The 20,055-nt window shown below is 40.7% G+C and overlaps 1 protein-coding gene across 1 annotated transcript; it reads right to left on the bottom strand.

Moving 5' to 3' along the window:
* Positions 1 to 14,537: 14,537 nt before the first annotated feature.
* Positions 14,538 to 18,824, bottom strand: zfp36l1a (zinc finger protein 36, C3H type-like 1a). Its single transcript, XM_079852892.1, has 2 exons — positions 18,646 to 18,824; positions 14,538 to 17,312 (listed from the first exon to the last, which is right to left on the bottom strand). Exons 1-2 carry the CDS (start codon positions 18,700 to 18,702, stop codon positions 16,248 to 16,250), a joined length of 1,122 nt encoding a protein of 373 aa, XP_079709018.1. The 5' UTR covers positions 18,703 to 18,824; the 3' UTR covers positions 14,538 to 16,247.
* Between the last annotated feature and the right edge of the window lie 1,231 nt (positions 18,825 to 20,055).

A 20,055-nucleotide genomic window follows, 5' to 3' on the forward strand; every position in this document is an offset into this window, starting at 1 on the left:
TTAGAATGTTAGGATTCTTTCTTTGTTTTTACTTTAGTTCCTTCCCTGTCTGTCTTGTCCAACTTTTCCCACTGTCTTTTATAGACTTCTGTGTTGTTTATTCAGCAGAAGGTAAGATCCAGCCAAAAAAAAAATCTGTATTATCCTGCATATTCACAACCTTAACTGGGGGTTGGGGTGGGAGGATTTTTCAAGCAACTCTTTTTCTCCTCAACAGCTATTTTAGGTTAACCGCATATTTAATAAGCTGGAATGGGGAGGGGGTGGGATTGTGCTCTTGTTTTGCTCTCGTACTTTTTCAAGGCTTAGAGAGATTTAGTCCTGCCACTCTCCCATGAAAGAATACTCACACCCACACGTACACGGCTAAACCCTTTAGGTGTTATTTCTGTATGCGATCAACCGATAAGAAATCTCAAGTTGAAATCTATGAATCACGCTGACATCACGTGATTAAATGAATAGGTTTATTTCCCAGCATTCATTAGATTTAATATCACATTGTATTGCTACTGTAGTAGGTAAGAGCTTTGTTTGATGAAGGCATATTAAACATGTTTATTCTGTAAGCATATTCAGGTCAAGCAGTCATATCTTTTGTTCCTCCGACAATATTCACTTCATGTGAAAACCTGTTGCTCCGGCAACCTCTTACAAGCCTCGTCCTGCAGATTGTAAAGTGAATGGCATTGGATGGCCCGCGGCGTTAAATTATGTCCATCATCGCCTCATCACGCAGCCAGATCTTGCACAACCGCTTGCTGACATACAGTAGATGTGGGACTCTATAAGCCCGTTGGCTGCTGGCATACCTGCACATGCCCCTGCTGTGAAATTATTTCACGCCTAGATTTCACCACACTCTACAGCCATATATCCAGAGACGTGCAGAGACTTGCTGTTAGCTAAGATTTTCAGAAAATAACAGGCCAGTTTAAGTGGGGCCACTTTAGAGAAATTCATATTTTAAGGCCCTGTGTATAATTATAATAATTGTGGAGGTGGGTCTGACCCCCCATAACCATTAATGAATTTATTCCATTACACTTTTTATTTATTTATTTTTTTACATATTTTCTTTTTTCAGTGGGATTTCTAAAAAAAAAAAAATGACGTGATCGGAGTACACGTCACATGTAATATTATTCTCATAAAGTTTAAGGGACATTTTTTAATTATTGCAGATTTTCACTGTTTAAATTTCCATAAGAATTTCCTAAGTAAGAAATGTTAAAAAAGGTGCCCGCCCAGACACATTACACATATTATTTAGTTTTCATTGTAACTGAAACCGCTAATTATTATTACATTATGAGATTAATCATGATTTTTTTTTTTTTTTTTACTTTAATTTTCATTTAATTTTGGTAACACTTTAGCCTTTATGTATAATGCATTATAAAGGTATTCATAATGTACGTCATAATGCATTATATCTTTTCATAAATAAATGTAACCAAAGTTAATGCATTATAATATTCACAGATTCCTTGTTGCATTTGAAATTGGTTGTTTGTCGTGTTTTAGTGCATTATACTTTCTAAAGGTGTATAATAATGTATTATAACTGTGGTTACAATTATTCATGAGACCATACAATTCATTATAAGGTTCATTACAAGACATAATTAATGCATTAAAAATACTTTTATAATGCGTTATACATTAATGGCTTTAAATAAAGTGTTACCCAATTTTTTTTTTACTTTGTTTAAAATCTGTTTGGACACTGTGCACTACTTGACACACACACACACACACACACACACACACACACACACACGCACACACACACGCACACACACACACACACACACACACAGAGAGAGAGAGAGTTTGTTTTTCTAGGTTCTAAGGCTGTGCACCAAATCCAGCTGCTGTTTCATTCCCATGGTGCTCTGAGTGTCTCTTGCAGCTGCATCCAATCAGATCACAGAACCTTGAAACCAAATACAGCCTGAAAATACCAACCATCGTCACGCTTTTTCTGGATATCTCATTCATGAAAATCAGTCTCTCTCTATACAAGCAAGCGCGCACACACACACACACACGCGCACACTCTCTCTCTCTCTCTCTCCCTCTCTCTCTCTCTCTCTCTCCCCCTCTCTCTCTCTCTGCCTATCTCTTGCTCTTTCTTTCTCAAGAGGTTCTGTAAAATTTTAACTAGGCCTCTTTACCGCAGGTGTTGCATATTGGTGATTAAAGCACCTCTGCATCTGTTGTTCCTCAGGCAGGATTTGGTCTGATTACCGCTCACTAGGGTGCAGAGTGCCGTGACCTGCTTTTGTTTGAGTTCAGGCTCATTTTGCTGTCCTTGAATGTTATCACAATTCCTGTAATCAACAAGTGGCTGGTTAGCTTCATTTCATGATAACAGACAACTTAAAGGGTTAGTTCACCCAAAATGAGCATTTTTTAAACATTTACTCAGCCTCGTGTTGTTCCAACAAGGTCCCATTTTGAGTAATGTTGCAATGAAAAGAAAATGGACAGGGAAAAGGAAGGAAGTTGTACAGGTTTGGAATGACATGAAGATAAGATATTAATTTTCATTTTTGTCTGAACTATACCTTTTAACACTTAATTAAAATTACTCCCTTATCAGTGTTTAAACTATATTGCATAGCAACATTGGTCATGTGCACCTTGCTAAAGAGTGTTCAAGATGTAACAAAATTGTCACTTAAAGCTCTGTAAGACTCCCAGATCTAATCTGACTCAAAGCAGCATGTTCTTTCATGCACGTTAGCCCTTATACCGCAGGTTATGCAAGAATTAGGCCACATTATGCAATAAGACGTTAGTGTGTCAATTAGCAATACTGGTAGATTTTGCAGAGCATAAGATGTTAAACAGCGACAGTCTTATTGACTCAGGACTATACGTCAATAGGAAGGCACGTTGATAATACGGACCTTCCTCTTTAAAGTAGGACAGTGTAAACATATTTTTATCATAAGTGTTACATGAAAAGCAGGTTATGACTTTGTTTCCATATATGGCGTCACAAAACAAAGAGTGGTGAAATGTAGGCTAATAGCTCAGGGGGACTGTATTTCTGTGGACGGAGGTAATTGGCTTTCTCTTTACTTCTCTGAGTGTTATTTAAAGAAGGTCGTGTTGATTCAGGATTATACAAGGCCCTTGTGTCAAATAGGCTGACTCACCTAGATGTGTTTCCATTTAACTTCAACGCTTCCAATTCAGAGCCGCCTCACCTGCCAAAAGCAGAATCACAGGACAGATGTGGTGATTCAAAGTATCTCTTTGCCTAAATTTGTGGTTTATGAGAGTGTGCACATATCTATAAAGCGAGTGTTTGTGTGAGATGGACCGATTGAGAGGCATGGGGTGGGGGGTTGTGGGAGATGATGAGAGAATGGTGAAGCAGCGATCCCACAATGGGCCACATTGTTCCAAGCTCATAATCAGAGCGGACATGGAACTTGGCTGGGAGAGTCGTCCCCGTAGCCCTCGACACAGCTGCTGGGACTTCAGTTTATATTCCCTCCATTCTGCTTTCATCAGCATCTCTCTCGCGTGCACTTTCTCTCCGTCTCTGTCTTTCCCATTCAGAGGTTGTTTTTCCTTCCTCGATTTGAAATGGAGGGGTCAAGGCATAAGTAAAGCACTCTTGTTTAACGCTAAAAGTTCACTAAGTACATAAACAAACTGTGCCAATCAAAAAGAGCCAGAGCTTTGACCTCAACACCTCTAATGCTTTAGTACGGGAATACTTAACCAATCTCGGCCTCTATCCAACTGTCTTTGCACCAACCAGCCATCTTTGCTTCCATTTTAGTCAGTAGAACAACCAGTAGCCCAGTGGAAAAACCCAGTCAGTAACTCGATCTTTAAAAGATTAGAGCTCCACTTCAATGACGAGAGAAATAAGAAGTTTAACAGCTGGCCCAGTGACGGTAGCCGTGTTTACAATAAAATCTCGCAGTCAGCTGCGAGGCCTCTGCGTCACTGGCACGGAAAAATAAAATAAGAGACAAGAGAGAGACCCCTTCACCATGACTCCAAATTTCCAGAGACCAGAGGATGGTGCCGCTTCTTGCACAAAATCTGATACATTGCAGGTGTGTAGAGAAGACTCAACATCCTCATGCGAATCCATGTACGGATTCCGTCATATGGCATGTCAGCAGCATGTTAAATGATAATTGTCGCCTCATAGCTTTCTAAGATGATTGGAGCATTCGCAGTGTGTGTGTTGGCTGCACATACAGTTGGCTGTGGTTCTTGGCCGTCGGGGTCCGATGATTCCAGGGGGGTTGCATGTTTCTGGGCTTGAGCAGCTTTTAACATAAACATTACATGGCCCCAGCCAGCAACAGACTCCCTGTACACTGTTAGGGTTGCTGAGAGTGAGTTGTATTTTTGACCTGCTCTAGGTCAGGTGTCCGCCCTTGTGTTGCCTCCCATATGTTTTGCATTTTCTTGCACTATCCACCCCACCCCCAGTCCCGCTGCCCCTGTAATTGCCAGGTAATGTTTCGGCTCCGGCTCCTCCTCTACTACCATTATTCCTGTTCTGGATTAATGCGACTGCCAATAGTGGCCACAGCCTTGGCAGCATTTCAAAAAAGGGGCCCACCTTCGATATATTATACACAAGCAGCTTTCACCAAGGTGTGCATTTCAAGACAGTCTTCCTCTGTTTTTATACTGTGCTTTTTTCTGTTAAATCAAAGCTGGAGGGGACACTGGAGACTCTTTTTTTTCCTGCCCAATCTGATCTCTGTAACCCCTCCCTGCCCATATCAGATATTCCCCAGCCGCCTGGCGCCCAGAGGGAGGCCCACCTTTACCACCCAATGTAGACTAAATCATCCAGACCTGTTGATTTTCATGGTCATACTCTGTCCAGAGCTGCCCAACAGTCACCTTTCAGATGAACGAATAAACTAAAAAAACAAAAACAACAACAACAACAACAACAACAACTAAAGATTGACCAGAACATTCTTTTGGCTTAGCTATATCACACTGATTAGATTTGAATTCTGTACTTTTATTTGTGCTCCCTTTTTCCCACTTTCTTCCTCTTTTCAATAAGCAGAAAAACACTTGAGGTGAGCTTTTACAAAAAGTGACAACTGTCAAAAGGTCATCATGTGACTTTTAAGGTATTTGTATATCTTGTTTTTGTGATTGAGGTTCAAAAAAAGGAACACAGACATTTCCATAGAAATGTCCATACCTTGACTACAAAGTAGGGGATGACCGAAGTCATCTGGGTATCAAACAACCTATAGGTCACAAGGGGTCAACCAAAAAACTTGGTTCCTCATGATGCACACTCGGCAACTGAAAGTCAACAGGAAAAAACGGGAAGAGCCAGACAATGGTCCAAATTACCACAAGCTAAATGCAGGGCTGATGGGAAGTAATCAAATGATGGCACACAGTCCGGGAACTGCTTGCATGTTCCACTGAGCTCACTGGCTATGGGTAAGCCAGTTAAGCAACATCCAAAAGTTATGATGTAACAGGACAACTGTCTAAGAACTGTTTAGGTTAATCCACATGCATCTCTATATTCGGTATGCAACAAAACTCACTCAGTAGGCCTATGAAAATGGGCACAGCCTTTCTGGAGACAACTGAGTTTTACTTTCTTAGGCAGAGAGGAGTAGGTTAGGAATAGAAATAGATCTCATTAAGCCAATTATTTTTATTTCGGGAAAATCAGTTTAGAGGAAGTAAAACTCATTTGTGCTTTCCAGAGAATCGCTTGCCCCTTCCTATCACTCTTTGGAGAAAAGGTGAGTAAGAAATTCAAAGTATATATAGTAGAAAGACCATCTGTAATCATTTCTTCAGTGGGTGTTGAATTACCATAGTAATAAAGATTTAACCATGATGGTTCTCTCGTCAGCCTAAGGAGACAACCCCAGCTCCCAGCACAGGCACTGTAAGTTTGTCGTGGCCCTGAAATTGTGCAGAGATTTTGCCTAAGTAAATAAACTTCTTAGCCCAGGTCTCCTTCCCACAAATCTCCACCTCCTCTCCACCCTCCAATCCAGGTCTTTCAATTGTGCCTGTTCCTGGAAAACTCCATAAAACAAGTGGGTTGTAATTCATTATGACCATCTATTCCTGTTGATATTGTAATTTCATATGAATGAGTGCACATGAAAAAGTTCCCAACACCTGGAGCACACTTGCATTTTCCTGTGAATGTGAAGTGCGGTACATGGGCTTGTGCATCACCATTCTTAGTTTCTTCAGTGGCTCTTTGCAGCACATTAGGTTCAACAGAGAGTCCTCTTCTCATGAAGAACCATATTTCATCATATTAAATTATATTGTTGATGTTACATTAGTAACACAGAGCCTTACTATGTCTAAGTGAGTACTGTGTGGCCCTTTCCCAAATGGCACACTTCCTGTGCACTTGCAGTCTTGTGAACTTAATATGGCCACGTACACATGTCTGTTAAATCCACTAGACCACAGGGTGTCCCATTTGTCACTTTAGCTTTCAGAAGGGTGTTTGCAAGCGCACCCTTTTTGGCCACTATGCACCCTTATTGCTGCAGCAGACTTTTACCTGACATTTAAAGCTGCATTACATCATAAAAGTGTGGACAGTGAGGGCTAAGGGTAGGGACACACCAAACCGACGCCAAAGAACTAGCGCTGATGAAAGCCGACTGTGTTGTCGCCTCGCGTCGCGGCAAAAAAACTGCACTTGAACACACAGAGAGAACTACAGCCAACTGTCAACTAGCATGCGCGTTCTGCGCCTGCATGTAAATGAGACAACTGTCTTTTTCTGCAGATATATTCATTTATATTCGTCATTCAAAAAGGGAAACCGATGCTGCAGGCTGCAGATACACAAACGGTAAACAAAGCAGCGTGTGCTTACCGTTTTGAATATCAATCCTGCTGATCACTTATCCTGTGTGTCCCGAGCTTAAGGGTGCCATTTGGGACAGAGCCTATGTGTGTGAGCACCAACCATGAGGTGTTCCAAAAGCTAGTGAGATGCCTTGCTTTGATGTGAATAGAGTTTTGATGTTAGCATGTTTCTAAGTTAACAGCGCAATACTTTAAACTTTAAGCATACAAATGCATTATAAAAAAATATTTGTCAAAAATACAAAGTTCTGGCATGAAACTTTAGATGGCACAGGTTAACAGGTCCTTTAACTCTACCTGCTTGTAAACACATTGTTATCTATGAGGCACAGGTGATTGGTTCCTGCTGTATCAGTAGCTAATGAGCTCGCTGCTCAACCTTCAAATACTTGGGGAGCATTTGCCTTAGCAGTGCAAAACGCTTTCAGAAATCCTCCACCTTCCCCAGCTCCACCTGTATAGATCTGCTACGGGTAATTCATGTATGCTATATTGTACAGCAGCAGCATGTCTTACTTGCTCACAGCAGTCTGTTGTGTATGTATTGGCAGTAGCAAGTCCCGTACTGGCTCTGCAGCAGCGTAGCAGATCTATTCCACCAAGACCACAAAACATATCCACATTGTCACACCATGCCAAACACTCCGAGAGTTGTCAGGACAGAACTGTCTTTTTTATTTAGATTGAACTGTTATTGATATTTTCTGAATGGAATGAAATGTAATATTTACAATCAGCTTTTCACTCGTCCATGTGTGATTTATTTATTTATTTTCTTGTGAGAGGAAGGTGCAATTTCTGCAATTATCTTTTCCCCCTACTAAGAGTGTGTCATATTGCATTCTAGGATTGTCTTCTAGCCAAAACAATTTATCTTAACATTTAGAACAGCTGTAGTGTCAGAAGTGCATGTTAAATGCCTGAAATTATTTTAGTTATATTTCGGAATAGAGCTATGGTGTCATTCAGGTTAAAATGTAAAGTGTCATAAAACTGGCCGGATAAGTGAAGAGGTTCTACACACACACACACACACACACATACACACTCACACACACACTCACACACACACACACAGGTGGTGGATCATTTAAGCAGTGATTTACAGAGCTCTCTGAGTTTCATTGTGCCGCTCTTCCTCTAACCTCCTTAGCCTCCTCTCTACAGCGGGCCTAAAAACAGCTCTTCTCTGTTAAACAATAGAGCGCACCATCCTCAATCTGTGTTTGCCACAGGAGCGTGACAGCATGTCTTAGTGCACCCGCACAGCTGTGAACATGGGTGTTCACTAACAAAACACCCACACTTTTCCATCAAATGGGGGTCAATGTGACCATAATGGAATACCCTTAAATTAGTTGCAGGTTGGTCTTCAGTGTGTAAAGTTGAATCCTGTAAATTAAAAATCATGACAGTAAATGTTATCCTGTTTGTAAAACTATACACTCGAGAAGCGAGTTCCTGTTTAGTCTGTGAAAACTAAGTAAACAGATAAAAGAACATATTCAATCACAGTTTGCTTGCTCACTGCTTTTGTCCATCCCAGATCTCATTTACGATCCAAAATAGCAACGTGTCTCAGTCCTCCTGTATTTGTGTGTGCTCAGAGGGTCAAAAATATGTGAATTTCCACCAGAAGTTGTGGGTGCGAATACCCTATCATCTGAAGGTGTTAATCTTGTGACTGGTTCCTCAAATGCTTCCGTAGCATGCATCGAATGAAGGTTGTGAAGTGGTTCAGTAAAGTAAAAAGAATTTTCTGTGGTTGCCCAAACTGTATTTTTGAAACATGACCTTTATTAGTTTCCACATCCCTTTAATGTGACATTTCCGAGTCCCATCACCTAAAACACAGAGTATGCTCTCTGTGTTGCTAGGCCTATACTTTGTATTGCCTTGTGTTGGAGTGATTTTATGGTTTGTTGTACACGTGTTTATGTCAAGGTGAGAACGTTTGTGTTTGTGTGTGCACTTTGTCTGAGCAAGTGAGCATGCCCGGAGGACAGGTGGATGGAAGGAACAGGCCCGACTGGTTTCATTTGGCCCTAATCTTGTTGGAACATAGCCTCTGAGAAACTGTGGGGAGATTTACCAATGCAATCTCAGGTTAGGTAAGTTTTTTTTCTGATGGTAGGTTCCTAATGATAAAGGAGCAGTTTTTACCTCAGGCATTATGTGTGTGTGTGTGTGTGTCTGTGTGCATGTATCATTTTGGTCTACATGTGCTTTCTCACACATGTCAGTTGTCAAGTCTTAGGGATATATGAGAATCTTACTAATAATCCAAATCACCTCTGCAAACCACAAATTGAACATCAACATCATCTGTTCCCATATTAGTCAAATCTCATTCATGAATCCCTAATCAAAACCTGTTTCCTTTTAATATTCATGCAAACAGTTTTTATAGTGCCCTTTGCAGACGGATGACTCATATTGAACCAGTCATAAGATAAGGCTCCTATCAGTTATTCGTTTGTCTGTCTGTTACAACAATGTTATAGTGGATTATTTTGAGAAAGCAGGTTATCAGAGTATGTAATTTCTTAGTGCTTACTCAAGGTCCCACCATGGATAAGAACTACATGGGGCGTGTTTGACTGTGTGAACGGAGCAAAAGCAATATTTTCCCTCAGGCATTTACTTAAGGTTCTACCAGAAGATAAGCAGATTACTGGTCTCCTGTACTCTTGCCTGACATGTTGGAGCCTGAGTGTGTTGAATGGTTTCGTTGCCCTTTAGGAGACAGATGGCAGTCTGAAACAAAGATTGTAGATGACTGCTGGTGAAATTTTTCTTAAATGGTTTGACAAAGCTAGAATGAAAAAAACATTATACCCAAATTATTGTCTGGAATCTTTGACTTGTATAATATCTAACTCCCTAAATGATCCTTTATCCTGGAATGTTCTGATGGAGCCAGACTGAGTTTGGAACTCTTGTTGGATCATGAAGCTTTGGTAATATTCAGTTAAAGTTTTGGTCTGGCACAACCCAGACAGCAACATACTGTCGGCCCAGATCCAGGCCACATCTGACACATGTGGATTCCATGCGTACCAGATGTGGGCCGGATCTGGGCCGACACTGTCTGGGAAGGGTCTCAGTGTCCTCACTCACTCTGTTGTCGTCACCTTCACCCACACATGCTCACACAAATAGACCAGGTTTCCAGCCGCCTACCATCTAGAGCTTGACCTTTAAGACCACGCCGACCTTTCTCTTCCCCCTGTTACGGTTTGTTCACATTGAATTAACTGAGATGATGGCTGCGGATCATGTCATGTCCACTGTCCATTGGTCGGCGCCACATAACATCACATTTACATTACAGCGCCAATGGTTTTGTCGCTCACATGCGCCTCACATCACCAACTCTCATTGAATTGCTTTAAGTTTCAGTCAATATGGATGACCCAGTAATACTAAAATCTGCTTCCAGTATTAATCTAGTTGAAAGAACATTGCTTTCAATAGGATTCAGCAAAGTCAGTGATTGAATGTGTGGGTTATCAGGGTGAAAACAATCAAGGCCTGATGCTGCTTGACAATAATTGGTTATTTTGGGTCTAAACTGTTTGAGAACATACGAGGCAGGAAGGACATGAAAGAAAGGTGGTTTGGAGCTTCAGACACATTGTGCGTCATTACTCTCACGTCCTTAAGCAAAACATCAAACAAAAGCAACATGTCAAAAGCAACATCAAACAATTTGAGGTATTCATTCCCCTCACTGTACTTAGATGCTTTTGACAGCAATTTGAAATGTTGAAAATGTTAAGGTGTTAAGATATGCAGCCTCGTGAACACACATGTGAAATGAAAACAACAACAACATCACAAGCACTTTTGCAAAACCGCCTTGAGCTTAGGGCTCACTTATTGCTATTTCTACCTTTTTTGGTCATGGAGTTGCATATCAGCCTCAGCATTTCTCCTCCAGTATCCCATCTGTCATCTAATATGTCTTTTCTGTCCTTCAGTGAAAGCTGCAGTATTTACATAGCAGAGATTGCAGTTTCTCTGTTGCCTTCATCTCAACACTTCCAAAGTCCTACACTAAGATCCAACCCAAACAAGCACAGTACAGATCAGAGATATGACAGGGTTAAGTAGCTCAGTTTCAGCTATCTAACTTGGTCTACTTTACGCTACATTGTGCTATATCAGCAGTCAGAGAAATGCTGCAAATAGAACCCAGTGGCTGGGTGCAGTCACAACCACACTTTCCTTTGCACCTGGTTCCACTACCAGCGCACCTTCATGTTGAAACCTTTCCAAACCACACATTTTTTTCGAGCTCTTTTCTTCCTAACACCTTTTTCTGTCAACTCTTCTGTTCTTTGTGTAGGTCAAGGGTTGTTCTGCAGAGGGAAAAGAAACCATTTGATGGACTATGGAAACAGCCAGGGGGACAAGGTTAATATTCATGACCAGAGGATTGTATAACTGCACAACTTCAGAGTCAGTAGTCAGGGGGAGATGTTCCTGGTCCTGGGTGTGAGTTCTTGACTAAGTTCTGAAACTTCACATGTATTCACATGTAGAATGACTATCAGTGGACCTTCCAATTGCCATAACTGAGGTGAAATGGCACAAGCTGCTCAAAAAATACATAAAGTACATAAAGAAAATGGAGTTTGTGTGAAACATTCTATGGGGTTCACAGTTCTAGGGGGTTATCTGAGGTTGCTAAGGCATCTCTTCAGTTTCAAGGTGTTCTGAGTGGTTTTACCTTTTTTTTCTATGATAATTACTGTCTTCAGCTGTTTTTGTTGTAATCTGAAACCAGTTGCATGCCTACAGGGCCCTGGAAAATTTGTCTATGACACAACCAACTTGTTATTTTTCAGCTTTACAGTAACATTTTGTAGACATGTTTCCTCATTGTTTTGGTAAAATGTCTCAGTATATGGTCTGCAAGTAAAATTATTCACATGGACAACCTCTTACCTTATGGAAAATAAGTTACTCTTCTGGCCTTCCACTTGTGCTACACACACACACACACACACAGATTTGGATTATTAGTAAGATTCTCATATATCCCTAAGACTTGACAATTGACATGTGTGAGAAAGCACATATAAACCAAAATGACACACACACACACACACAAATGCACACACACATACACACACACATGCTCAGCTGTTGCTAGCAATACAGAAAAAAGCAGAATTAGCACATTTTTGTCTGTTTGCTCTGCTAAAAAATAGCATTTCATCCATTCCAGGACTTCCTGATAGAGGAATTAGAAAGTCTACGAGTGTTACTCAACCCTGATACTCAGCCTCAGGTTAAACAGAAACAGTTTGCTACAGAAGCCACACATGAAGCTTTCCGGGCCGTACCCTCTTTCTCTTTCTCCAGCCGCACTGCAAGCGAAACAGAGTGCTGCTTCCTGTTTATGATGAGAACACATAGAGTACCTATATGTTTACAGGCACATTTTACAAGTGCTGCAGGATGTGGCCTCGCTCACGAGGGTGGAGATAGTGTGTGCAGTGAAGGAAAGATGGGGAGGTTGGGGGTTTCTTTATATAGGTATACCTGATAGAACATACCAAAAAACTGATTAAATTCTTTCCATCACATGCACAATGGAAATAGCAACAAGGAACATATTTGAGTGCTATTTTGTTGTTGGGTGCCACTGCCAGCAAGTTGCTCAATACAAACATGTATTGAACTACATAAACACTGACCATATCTACCAGTGAAGCATTGTATAAGGCTAAAGAAAGTATTTGGTCACCTAAGCGGCACTTACATGCACAAATGTCATTGCATTAGATAAGAAAGTAACCAAGTGGCATTTATAAACAAATCATGCTATGTTTAGAAGATAATGTCAAGTTCCCACAGTTTACATGGGTGTCCTATAGGAAAATAACCACAGATGTAGTACATTATGGACATTAAAGACTAAGGTTTGACAACCAGAAACTGTCCCAAAAAATTGGACAGTATATATATGTGGAGAGAGAGAGAGTATATATATTGAATATATATTGAGTGTTCAAATATGTATATGTAGAGAAGCAGTATCAGATTTGCTTTACAGAGGCTCAAACACCTCTGACATTCTCCTTGTTGCAATTTATAATTTTTTTTGTAATATAGTTGATCTAAATTTGGAAAAAAAGTTGCCCATTGTTTAGAAAGACATCAGATAAGGAAACAATAAACTGGCGATTCCCCCTAAATCTGTGAGATCTGATGTCAAAGCAACTGTACTTGGTATAAGGGGGTTTTCAGTTAACTTAATCTGTTTGAGGACAAAGTTACATAACGGCCAGGCTCTAACGGTTGCCCTGATGTAACATGTCATGCTTTGACTTCTGAGATCTCTCCTCCACTCTCACCCAATTCATAACTATTTCAGAAGAAATCAGGGAAGCAGATTTCCCATTAGAAACTGTAATGGAGTTTGACCACAGACAGGTCAGTACCCCATCAATTCCTTCTCTAATGTCTGTAATGTATTCCTCATAACAACTCCCTCATGACAGTCAACCATGGGTTACAATGTTTGTTACTATGCAGAATATCTGTTTTCCTACATTACAGATGACAGATGCAGAGATTAGCAAAGCCATAATGATCCAGAATTGGGGTTCTGTGAAAATTGCTGTCCTGACCAAATAAGTTTGTGTTCTCTCCTCCTCAGTGGTCAGTCGCAAGTATAATTCAGTCAAGCTTGGAATGAGACATTCTCAAGACAATTTGGTAGCATGCATAGCCAAAACCATCTACCCTGCCTTATAAACACACATTATTACGATCATTGATATTATTGGTTATTTATACTTTAATAGCATTTGACAGCAGGACGCGTTTAATTTTCCTTGCTCCAAGTCATCCATCGCCTTGCTTTCGCCACAAGATGAATGCTGCAAGAAATGATACGCCAGAATAAAATGTTTCAAAAATATGGGTTTTTATTGGTTTTAACTGCAATCAGTCATTACAAAAGAGATCAATCTTATATAAACTCATAGAAATCACTGTAGTGAACAGCAATAGCTGTTAATATGAAGAAAAAAAATACATTCAACTCTTTTTTTACTTTCTTTGTGTCTATACTGTTAACCAACTTGGGACAATCATTGCTTAAACCACTGAGGATACAAGCAATAAGTCATTAAAAAATAGCATCCCAGCTTTATTTAAGGCAAAGAATGCTTGCTCTTGGAATGTGTAAAGAGGCACTTTACAAATGGGCTGGAAGCTCTAAATGTCCATAGACCACAGAACTTTAACCCATTAGGTCACAATTATTGCCTGCAATTCATCATATCCACCACCACCATAACCGAATAAACTGCTTTAACACTGGAGGTTTATTACCTGCAATATCATTAAACCTTTGTAACGAACAATTGAAACAATAAAAAAGCACTTCATGGTGGCATTTAAATTGTGGTACTTATGTTTAAGGCCACAAAACTCCTGCATCTTGAATCAACTTGTTTATCTGAAAAAATGTGTGTTGATCATTTGTTCCATATTATATCATATCTATCACCAGGCTCAGGCATTCAGTAAACTGGATATGTAATCCAAGTCCGTTTTTCACAACAAAATGCAATATTTGGTGCTTAAGAAACGATTTTTCACCAGCATAATCAATGTTCACAGGGGGGAAGGGGGGGAGGAGTGTGGAAGTGGAAAGTATTTTCTTCCTTTCATTTTTAAAAATAACCGTGCTGATGCTCATGCGAGTTTGTTATCTAGGAATGATTGTGTGGTAGTACTGATTTTGCAGTCAAATGTTTGGGAAAAGGGAATGACAATAAATCTACAATAAATAAATCAAAATGCAGAGGATTTTTTTTGCTTTTGCTTTTTTGCTTTAAATTAAGTTTCATTTAAGTGTAGTTGCCAACAAAAGTCATTGTAGTACAATATATTAAACTGTGAAAAAGAAAGCTGACAAGTCTTCCCAATCTTAAGATTAATACAGAAGATCATAATTTAACATAAAAGAAAATATATTCTATCGTTTCATTATCAAGATAAATACAAACAAAATTAACAAAAAATGCATATGATCACCAATAAATATGTTTTTGATAAGTTAAATAAGCAGTGACAAGCAAAACCTTCTGTTCTGAAAGGTTTTCAAACAATAACAATAATATAACCATAATAATAAACAATGACCATAATAAAAAAAAAATCAAAACCAAGAGGTGGAAAGATGACAAAATTACAAAGTGCTCCTCTGAGCAGAATCTATGGAGAGAGAAAAAAAAACGTGCATGAAGAACTAAAGTGAAGCTGCAGGAGGTTGAACTGCACCTTGGGAATGATGGAATTCCCCCTCTGTCTGCCGATTGGACTGAGGGAAGGCGGCATTTTGAGGTGGGACAGAAGAAAGAGTTTGTCTTTAAGGTTTAATAACAAGATTCCCTTCCCAACAAACGTTAAGTAACCAGCAACTAGTGGGAAAAAGGGGCACTAACAACAACAACAACAACAACAAAAAAAAATCGTAAGGAATTGTTCATTTTTGAGTGGAGACATCTCAGGCTGGCTGTAAGCAAGACATGGAGCACATAGCACCTGATTGAACATCTGAATGTGCCTGAAATATTCAAGAGCTCCACTCTCATTCAACCCTTATGAGAGAAGTCCTTCCAGCAGACTGGTGTAATCTGCAACTTCAAGGGAGGGAGAGCGCACACTCAAAACAAGAGCTACATAATTAGGCCACAAGGAACGAAAAAATATATATTAAAGATAAAAGAAACAGTGGTCCATTCACCACAACACTTAACCCCAGGCACTTGTCTTTTTTTCATATTCTTTTCCTCTTTTCGCTTTAAACCGGTCTACAAAGACAGTTGTGAAAGTTTTAAGCATGACACTTGTGAACTTTAGGTAGTTATGAAAGAGTGTCCTTGAGAAGAGTGACAATTTGTGAGGGGGGGAAGGGCGCAGATCTCACCCTTAACCATGCCACAGGCTTCGCTACACTTGACTGCAGCTGTGGCACCTGGCACAACAGTCTCATACCTCTCACGATTAGCATTTCGCTAATCCACTTCCTACTCTGCGTGTTTGGCACAGACACACCAAGAACATAGCAATGGGCTCTGCGAGATGAGGCCCGGAAAACAGAAGGGTCTTGAGGCTGGGAGAGTTTTAGCTTGTTCTGGTTAAAAAGAGTACTCAAAAAGAGAGAGATCCCTTAATTCACTGCATCGGTTTCAGAGCAGAGGTGATACAAGGAGGGAAGTCTACGGCTTCTAGGGGGCCGGAGAAATGGCGAGAGGTAGAGGGAGTGCTAGCGTCTCATCCTCTCTGCCCAAGACTGCTGCATGCAGTGGAAAGGGGGATGGGGTCCGGCTCAGTGTGCTTTAGTCATCAGAGATGGAAAGCCTGCTGAAGATGGGCAGTCGGCGGGTGGTGTCAAGGACGGGAGATTCGGAGCCACTCAGACTTCCGCTTGAGCTGCTCTGGTAGCCCTCTTGGTCAGAAAGCGAGTCTGGCCGACTGGATGGAGACTCGTAGAGTGGGGGAGACTCTGACATGGCCCTGAAGTAGTAAGGGGCTGGCGTTGGGGAAGATGGCGCCTGGGTGGAGGGGTCAGAGCAGGACAAAGGTGCACTTCCCAGGCTGGGGCTGAAGAGGTTGGCCAGCTCCTGGCTGGAATACGTGAAGGGGTTGCTGCTAGGCCACTCGGGCAGATCATCAGGGGGAAATATAGGTGGAGGGGTGACAGAGGTGGGGCTGTCCCTCAAGCCTCCAGAGCTGGGGAACCCCGCAAAGCTGTAGCTGTGTTGCAGCCGTGGCCTCTCCATCTTGTTGGAGGCCGAAAGGGGGGATGGGGTTGGAGGAGGTCCGCGGCGCTCCTCTGCATTGTGGATGAAGTGGCATCGCGGGCCGTAGGGGCAGAAGCCGATGGTGTGGAACGTGCGGCAGAGCTCCGTCTTGTACTTGGGATGGCGGCTGAGGCTGCGCAACTCATGAATGCCATGGGCAAACTGGCACTTGTCACCGTACTTGCAGGCGCCGTTCTCCTCGAATGGCCTGCATAATTCGGTCTTGTAACGGCTCGAGTTGACCTGGCTGTTGGGGCCTCCAGGGCCCGAACACTTCTGTAGCAGGCGATCCCCCGTCTCTGAGAATGAACGGTCTCGGAGTCGGTTCTCTTTGTTGCTGCTGCCGGTGGTTCCTGTCCCTGAGCTGAGCAGGGAAGGATCTGCCTTAGCAATGTTCAAGAACTGGTTTTGGTTGAGTTTGGTGCTAGCCAAAGTGACAGAGTGCCGGCGCTGGTAAACCCCAGTGGAGGGTGTCCCCACAGCCTTCCTGTCCAGCAGGCACCCAGTGGGGTTAGAGATGGGCAGACTTGCCCCCGTGCAAGGGACAGAGACAGGGTGCGGTGTACTGAGGATGTTGTTACTGTAGTTCAGCATTTTGTTCTACAAAAGAAGAGACAAAAAATAGAAAATGACGACACTGAATTCAGTTTTTGAAAGCCACAACGTGGCTTAACTGTTTTGCACTGGCTTCATGTTAAACCCATGAGTAAATACAGGCCTAAACAATAGCTAGTTTGGCTTGATGCCCACTAAGGGAACGCTTGACTACTTTAGAAAAGCAAAGACTGCTGTGCGTGTCTGATATGATTAAAAACCTAACTCATACAGTATCAAATGTGAGACTTTGTTTGTATATAGACCCACCCCCATCATTACATCGTAGATGTTTGGTTACATAAAGAGTTTGGATCATGCAACAATCAGCTGGAAGGAGATATACACTAAAACACATTAACTCCACAAACAAATGATGTCCAACTGCAGTTAATATGGGTTAACCACACTGAATTAAGCTCATATCTTAGATCAGCTCACCAGCTTGACTCACTGGTTTTCTAAGTCACTCCTCACAGTCAAAGTTTAATTCAATGAAATCATGGGACAGCCCTGACTTTGCACAGATTCCAACACCATTCAAGTTTTTACACCAAAACAGGTCAATAAAAAAAATATAATAAAAAAATAATTTACTATACTTTTACAATATATATATATATATATATATATTATATATATATATATTCCAGGTTTGAGTATATTTTGATATAATTGCTCCAATTATCAGTTGATAAACGCTTCAAAAGGAAGCAATCTGAAAGACTTAAAGATACATGGTAGTTGATACTTGTGCGAAGTTGACGTGTACTGAGGTGTAATGTGTTATACGACGTCAAACGATATTAAAACAGCAATTTTTCACTTGCTATGCATGTAGTCGCAATTGAAACGAAGTTAGCTAATTGAATATTAGTACTTTAATGCATTTGTCACACTGCATTACCGTTTTGAATGAACTATTGGAGACAAAAAAAAGTGATTAATATGGTGATAAAGTACAAATTAATTGCAAGCAGTCTCAGGACCTTAGAGAAACACTTTCCCTTAACATTCATAAACTTTTAAACTTAAAATCTTGATTAAACATTATGCGTCAACTATCCACATGTTGTAAAATCACAGCCATGATTTCTCCAGAACAACCTAAACAGGGAACTTTACTGGCTGCAAGCCGCTGGTACGCACTGAAGTCTCGTTCATTGCTACATTTTAAACTTGCAATTTGACTTCAGAGTGGTTAAAGCTGTTGTAATTTAGTCGTTGTCGTTTGCTGTTACTTAAAATAACCAAAAACCGTCCATTCAAACTAAGAAAATAAGTCTGATCGTCCACATTCCACAACACAAACTGATCCAGCTGAAACTTTTTTTCTTACCTTGTTGTTGATCACTTCGCTAAAGTCGAAGAAAGGCGACAACACGGCTGTGGTCATCTTCCAATCGAGGATAAATCAAACACAGCGAGAAGAATCGGATACTTTAAATTATAACAAGCTAGGTTCTAGTTGTGTAAACTTGTGTTGCCCTATAAGAAACCCCCTCTGTCTTGCTCCTCTCGAAGCATTTCCTTTTAACCCAAATGCAGGAGGGGCCACGAATCGTCGCTACATATGGGCGTTTCTCTCATGCTCCTTTTTTTCCTCCCTCAAGTTTTTACTTCTCTCTCCACTCAGAAGCAAAGCAGTTTAAAAGTTACCTAGAGCTCTTGTGCATGCTCATAAGTAAATCAGCGACCATGAGTCTAGTTGTTTGTTTCGGTGATTGAAACTTATTGTTAGACATTGTTTTTTTTTGCATAGAGTTCTGTAACGCGCTAATTCAACGTCTGTAACTCAGTGTTTTTTTTTGTTTTGTTTTTTTTTTGTTTTTTTTTTACTTGATAGCATATTATGCACATATTTGTCTGAAACGAATTAATCTACAACTTTTTGTTAAACTGAGTTGATGAATGTCAAGTACAAAGAGAGTTGTGCAATTTACTATAACATTAATAGAAAACATTTTGTTCATGAATTTATTGTTAATCAAATGTAGGCCTACTTCAAAATAACTCATTCACCAACTTTTTTTTTTTTTTTTTTGGTCAATTGGAAGCATTTGGAAAGTGTTATAAGTGTTTTTCTGTAAATTCTTTATTATTTTACACAGATTTGTACAGCTTTTGTCATCACCTCAGGACGGCGGTGGTCATGTGTGTTAGTTTATTTTACATTCAAAAGTATCCTATAAAGCTAAAGAGTTTATATCAAATGAAATAGTTGTATAGTGCTACTTTTGAGACCACTTCAAAATGCACACTACTCAAGACAGACCCCCTCCCGCACCCCACCTCAGCAAACCATGACAGGGCAAGAACTGCACTCTTCGAGTGCATCACTGAGTCATTCTGCATTTGTGTTACAGCTGAGGAAGAACAGCACCACTTAGGACAAAAGTTTTACAGAAATGTTGGAGGAGGAGGCAGATTGACTGGGGATGTTTGCTACAACGCTACATTGCCCTGAGCTGTGTGGGGTGGAGGAGAGAGAGCAGGACGGGGTCATAACATCCCCCCCTCCTCTCTACCTCCTCTCAGCCAGAGGTGGATGTTTTTCTAAAGAATTTTTTTTCACCACACTTTATTAGTGCGTTTAACATGAGGACTGTAGGCGAGATGCGAGGAACTTGTTTAACTGCACTGAGTTTATTAGTTCAATTTAAAAAATAATATGAGAATGCTTTCTTAAACAAGTTTAACAAGATCTGTGGTACAGAGTAATCTACCCCCAGGGTGTAAGAGACAACGG

Source organism: Squalius cephalus (genome assembly GCF_949319135.1).
Source record: "Squalius cephalus genome assembly, chromosome: 20".
NCBI classification, from domain to species: Eukaryota; Metazoa; Chordata; class Actinopteri; order Cypriniformes; family Leuciscidae; genus Squalius; species Squalius cephalus.